This window comes from Nicotiana attenuata, chromosome 12 (genome assembly GCF_001879085.1).
Source record: "Nicotiana attenuata strain UT chromosome 12, NIATTr2, whole genome shotgun sequence".
Classification (NCBI taxonomy): Eukaryota; Viridiplantae; Streptophyta; class Magnoliopsida; order Solanales; family Solanaceae; genus Nicotiana; species Nicotiana attenuata.
In genome coordinates, this window is record NC_032000.1 from 45,159,265 (window position 1) to 45,166,137 (window position 6,873).

The 6,873-nt window shown below is 33.0% G+C and overlaps 1 protein-coding gene across 1 annotated transcript in view; it reads left to right on the top strand.

The window, feature by feature from the left end:
* The window catches only part of LOC109235642 (60S ribosomal protein L9-1-like), a 2,699-nt gene continuing 885 nt past the window's right edge, over positions 5,060-6,873 (top strand). Inside the window, exon 1 of the mRNA XM_019401822.1 lies at positions 5,060-5,519. Within this exon, the coding sequence (XP_019257367.1) occupies positions 5,145-5,519 (375 nt within the window). The 5' untranslated portion in view covers positions 5,060-5,144. The remainder of the gene's footprint in view (positions 5,520-6,873) is intronic.

Genomic DNA, 6,873 nt, shown 5'->3' on the forward strand with positions numbered 1-6,873 from the left:
CAAGCAGGTATTAAATCGATTGCATAAATTATATAAATTTTGTAGCTTTTTATCATAATTTTTAGATGTTTACCTCCAAGTTCTATGTAATATTTATATATAACTGTCAGTTGAATATAAATTACACAACAAAAAATAAGAAATAAATACTCCAATCGTAGAAATGTGTCATCCACAAATAATCTGCAAATTGTCTACAAAATTTTTACAAAAACTACAAATTAACAACATTTAACCTACATTATAACTACAATCTGGAAACAATTTACACATGGAAGTTCTTCAAGTTGGAATTGGCCACGACTACATTTCTTGTTTTCTAGACACACAATGTACTGCTTCACACCATCCAACACAGTATGTATATGATCTGTTGAAGCCCTCACCTACATTTTCAGAACAAACACAAAGAAAAAAAAAATTACAATATTAAAAATATAGTATCTACAATATATCTACATTTTATCTACAATTTATCTACAAATTAACTACAAACTACAAGTAAACTACAATTTGCCTACAATTTATCTTCAATCTGGAGACACTGTTTATTAAAATATTTTTTTCCTGCACCAAATAAAGAACTTGTAGTCAAATTGTAGATATATGTAGTAAATTTGTAGATAATATCATAAAACTAAAATTCTAAGCATTTTCGAACTACACAAACCTGCATTCTCATCTACCACAATGGCATCAACTTCAAAATCTCTAAATCTGCCATAGTTATCCCAATTCCCATTCAATTTTAGCATTATTGGGATTTTTGACATGATTTCGTGTAGTTGAGAGAAAAAAAGATGAAGAACAGATATAGGTTCGACAATTTGAGTACTGAGGACGACGAAGAACAATTTTGAATTCTACAATTTGTATTGCGTTGTTGAAGCTTCTGAAGCTCTGCGTTGTTTTTGAATTGTAGTGAAAGAGAGAATTACGCAGCAATCAGATCTCTTTCCGTTTCAAATTTCGAATTTAATGTGGAAAGAATCAAACGCAGATTTTGTGCCTTTTTTTCGCGCGTTTTAAATGGCAGAATCTGCCTAATTATGGATTGGTATATAAATTGTAGTTAAAGTGTGGACTGGGCGGGTAATTAACAAATTATGCACATTTTTGGTAATAAGGTTTCATATATGGTATAGTTAGAAAAAAATCCCTATTTTATAAGTTATATTTGTTTGTTATTTCTTAATTGTAACCTATTGATTGGACTTTATAGTAGGACAAAATATTATTTTAATATGTAAAATATTTACAATGTTCTTGCAGGACACTAGATGTAACATATATTTTAGTGGAGTAATACTTTTTGTGAATGAGAATAGATTAATAAAGCTATGGGAACATTTTTTACACCATTTTGTTTTACTTCGAGTGTCATATTCAAGTTCCTTAAATTACTTCAAAAAGATAATTACATTAAATAAAATTGTAATTTCTAAGATTTGTGCTAAAATCATTATGTTCACTTTAATATCCTTCAAAGCTGAATTATTTATTGAAATAGATAATTTATATTTGATAAATTAATTTATTTGTTATATAAGACTTTGAAGTCTACTAATGATGATATTTTTTGAAAAAAAATTGCAATAATTGTGGAGTTACGACGCCATACTAATCACACTAGCGTGGATAGGCATCTTAAACACTCAAGTTGATACCCGCAAGACCACAAGGATTTATATAGTGAGTATTTCCACATGAGTCATTCTAAAGTCTAAACACTATTCATCCAGGTATTTTTAGAGATTTTCATGTCGACGGAAGGAGAGTTTTACTCAGTATTTTATAGCAAGTGACTTTGTAGTCAACGAGTTTGTAAATTAAATAAAGAAGCTTCGACCAAGTTATTTGCAATATTAAACTTATCACAACACATCGGAAGTAAAAAACCAATTCGTGCCAATCTGAGGGGGAAAGAAATGAAGAAGTAAAAAGTCATGTATTAACTAAATATATGGTGAACAGAATATAATTTGACTGTTGAATAACTTGCCGACTACTTGTTCCTTTGCATTCAAAAGATCCAAATATCAGCCTCCTCCTTAGTTCTATGTATCAAAATCATTCTTAACGAGCAGTTCAAGTTCATTCACCAATTTTATATAAACAAGTCTTAGGTAGATCATATGTATAAACTATAAGCACATTATTATATATCTAACTATCTTAATTAATTTTATCATTGTTATAGGTTTAAACGACGACCAGCCAGTTCAATTCTAACAGTAATTTTAGGATTTAGATGATTGTTGTATTTTTACGTGAATATCATTACGGTAACTCTTTATTCCTGTAATTGAACTTATTGTTTCTCCATATAAACAATTAATCGAAAATCTACATGCTATTTATTAACGTGCAACGCACGTTCGTAGAAACTAGTAGAATAAGAATAGTAGAAAAATATATGCAAATGCACTAGGACGAAATTGACTCTTTTCCCACAAAAAAATAAAAATAAACAAAGGGCAGCTTTGTGCACTAAGCTCCCGCTATACGCGGGATCCGAGGAAGGGCAGAACCACAAAGGTTTATTGTACGCAGCCCTATCCTATATTTCTGCGGGGGAAGTGCACAGTTAGCCACTAATAAAATATGTATTTACTTTTAAGCCACTGTTTAAAATGTCTTTAGTCTTTAGCCACTGCTTTAATAACTTTACCCGCCCGGACGAAAATACACTCTGCTCATAAAGTTCAGGACCAAGTGTCCTTAACTTATGAGCTGTTATTGTAAGTTCAGGACTAGCTGTCTGAATTTATGAGCTTGTAAGTCTACGTTTAGGACTACTTGTCCTTAACTTTTGAACTTGTAACTCGAAGTTCAGGACTACGTGTCCTTAACTTATGTGCTTGTAACTCGAAGTTCAGGACTACGTGTCCTTAACTTATGTGCTTGTAACTCTAAGTTAAGGACTACCTGTCCTTAATTCCTGTGCTTGTAACTCTAAGTTAATGACCAAGTGTCCTTAATTTTTGAACTTCCAACTCTAAGTTCATGACCAAGTATCCTTAACTTATGAGCTTGTTATTGTAAGTTCAGAACTAGTTGCCCTTAATTTATGAGCAAGTTAGTCTAAGTTAAGGACTACCTGTCCTTAGTTTTTTAGCTTGTAACTCTAAGTTCAGGACTACATGTCCTTAACTTTTGAACTTGTAACTCTAAGTTCAGGACTACCTGTCCTTAATTTCTGTGCTTGAAACTCTAAGTTACTACATGTCCTTAATTTCTGTGCTTGTAACTCTAAGTTAAAAATTACCTGTCCTTAATTTCTGTGCTTGTAACTATAAGTTAAGGACAAATCCTTTCAACAACACATGCATCAACAGGAATCAGAAACCCAATTCAGCATTGAATCCATACATAAAATTGAAGGCAAAAAACGAATAAAGGTGGCAATTACACGAAACAAGACAAAGCTGACTCTTGTTAGAAAAACAGCAAGATATCATTTTTCATCTTCGTAACTGTTCAAAGCCATCAAATTCACAAGAATCAAAAAACCCAATTCAACATTTTTATCACAAAAAACATATGCATCCACAAAAACATGTCTCTACATCGAACTTGAGATAGAGAAGCGAGGGTTTGGGAAGAAAAACAATGGAAGAAAGGGTAAAAATGTCTTTTTGTGTTAATTTTAATAGAGTAGTGGCAGTTTTTGTTCAACATTAGAATTTCTGGATAAGAAATAAATACCACCTTAAATAGTAGCTACTCCACGCCATTTTTACTATTTCTGCAAGAGGTTATTTTCACGATTTGAACGCGTAATCTCCTGGTCACATGGTTACAAGAAATATAAAATAGGGATCAAAGGCCATGACAACTTCCTGAGACGATAAAGGAAGAAGTGGGGCAATTTATAGCCCAAAAAAAAGTGTAGAAGATACATAGTGGCCGCTCGGATATAAAATTTTTATAGCTCCTAACCAATATACATATACTATAAACTAATTATACAGAATATATACCTTTATGGCTATATTCTTAAAGGGATTTTTACAAAAATAGCCGGCCATATTAACTGTTTACTTTTTCTAGCCATATACATAGATTATACATTGATTATACACAATTACACACATTTAATACATAAATTATGCATATAATATACATTCGTTGGCTATTTTTTGTTTAAGTTGTAGGGTGGGTGGCTGTTTGGGTTAATTTTTCATTTTTAAATAAATGACTATTTAAATTAATTTCTCATAATTTTATTATCTTGGGTTGGCCATATTTTTAATGAGCGATTTGTTCAATTAATACGCAGATCACTTGATATCTTTTTATTGATATACATGCAAAAGCACATCGACAAATATAACTTGATTCATTGTTTACTTTTTCTAACCAATATATAAATTATAAGATAAAATATAAAATTGGCCGATCAACCAAAATTAATTGCATGCGCTAGACAAAAATATTAAATTATATATTATATGTATATGATACACATATATACAAAACTTAAACGTTTTATTGGTATTTATTTTTAGAAGCGGCTAAAAATATATATTTCTTTATTAAATGGTGATTTTGTGACACGATAAAGTTAACATGGGCTAAAATAGCACGAGTTAGCCAGTTTTCGGACGAGTAATTGAAAAATAGCCAGTGTTTGCAAAGTCATTAAAAATAGTCACTATTTTGCTGCAACACGGAAAGTTCCAGCATAATATATTGGAGATTGATGCACCTGCATATGAACTTCCAGTATATTATGCTGGAACTCTAATTCACAGAAAGTTCCAGCATAATATACTGGAGATCGGAGCACATGTATATGAACTTCCAATATATTATGTTGGAAGTCCAGTATATTATGCTGGAATACTTTCTGGATTTTGAACAGTGTTTTCGTTCAAATTTATCTTTACATGAAAAATGGCTAAATTTCAATTACTTTTAAAACAAAGGCTATTTTTCAATTACCATTTGTAAATCTGGCTAGTTTTGAATTTCATTGGGCTGGCCATATCTTGAAGGCTCATAAGCCCAATAAACAAAGACATCATTAATCATTTCTAGGTTTATTAATCCGTATTTCACCCTCTTAAACAAACTTCCCCCTCTAGGGTTTTGCTGTCTTCACAGAAACGCCGAGAGAGAGAGAGAGAGCTTAAAGCAAAATGAAGACCATACTCTCATCAGAAACAATGGACATCCCAGATGGGGTAAACATTAAAGTAAAAGCAAAGCAAATAGAAGTAGAAGGACCAAGAGGAAAACTCACTAGAAACTTCAAGCATTTAAATCTTGATTTTCAGCTCATTAAAGATGAAGAAACAGGCAAAAAAAAGCTCAAGATTGATGCTTGGTTTGGTTCACGTAAGACTACTGCTGCAATCCGTACAGCACTTAGTCACGTTGAGAATTTGATCACTGGTGTCACTAAAGGGTACCGGTACAAGATGCGTTTTGTGTATGCTCATTTTCCTATCAATGCGTCTATTAGTGGAGGGAATAAGGCCATTGAGATCAGGAATTTCCTTGGCGAGAAGAGGGTATAATTTCTTTCTCTCTCTTTTTTGTTTTGTAGTCTTTGTTTTTGTTAGTATTAAGTGGGTTTTTATGATCTGATTAAAATGCTGGTTTGTTTAACTGTGATGTTGGTACTTTTAAATGTTTGATTATACATGGTGCTGTTGTATATTAATTTTAACATTAGGAATGTTCATCTAATTTCATTTTGGGAAATAAATAAGCTTCTCGACTCTCGAGTGTGTTTGGTATGAAGGAAAGTGTTTTCATGAATTTTAGTTTTTGTTAAAATTAATTGTTTACATTTGCAGGATAATTTTCATGTGTTTGGTTAGATATAAATATTGCTTATGATTATCCTGTGTGAGCTTGCTCTGTTCCTAAGGTTGGATGAAGTAGGAGGATTACGGTAGATTGATAATCAGCCTAAAACTAGTTGAACTATAAATTATAATGAATAAGCAGCTGGAATAGTTCATTTGGTTAGAGCGTGTGGCTGTTGTTAACCACAAGATTGAAGGTTCAAGCCCTCCTTCTAGCAATGGTATGTTCGGACGGGTCCCGCGGGGGCTCGGTGAGTTCCGGAGTGACTTTGGATCATTTTCCTCATATTGGCATTGGTGGTTTCTCTGATTTCTGGCGCTGGGTTATTAGTCATCTCGATCGTGGAGGAGTATCGCGATCACGAAGAGTATTATGGGGCCACTGGTGGTTTAGTCATTGCGGTTGCGTCAGGAGGAGTGCGTTCGCGAAAGTTTGAGCGGGTTGCTCTACGCGTTCGCGATAGTGGTACCACGTTCGCGTTAAGAAGCAGGGGATTGGTGGAGTTGTTGTGTAGGATAAGGGATAATCATAGTGTTGTTGGTCATATACTTGTATTAACTGTGAATAACAAGGGGTAAGTGTTGATTAAAGTAAGCGATATGTAGTAAGAGAACAATGGAAAATGACTTCTCTCGCTAATGGAGGGAATTCATATATTTTCCTTGGAGGAAAGCTTTTCCACAATTCAAGATATGTGGAAAATATTTTCCAAGAAAACATTTTCTGCCGTACCAAAGACACTTGATCTGGGCTTTTTCATTAGCCGCTCAGGGATAGGTTTCAAATAGCAGAGGCAAAAAGCATTGAGAAGTATTTATAACAACTCTGGTGCCTTTAGTTCATGCTGCTTGTTGCACGTGGAGATCATCGCAAGACTAATATTGATGGATTTAAGTGTCCCTTACATGGTTTATAGTGTACAAGATTTATCTGCAATGAGCTTCAATGTGCTTTACTTTTGCTGATTTTTTGTTTTAAGATTATATAGGAATGTACTAAGACAATTACTTGATAGCTTTTAGAGGATGCTTTCTTAGTTTTTCTCTAATTCCC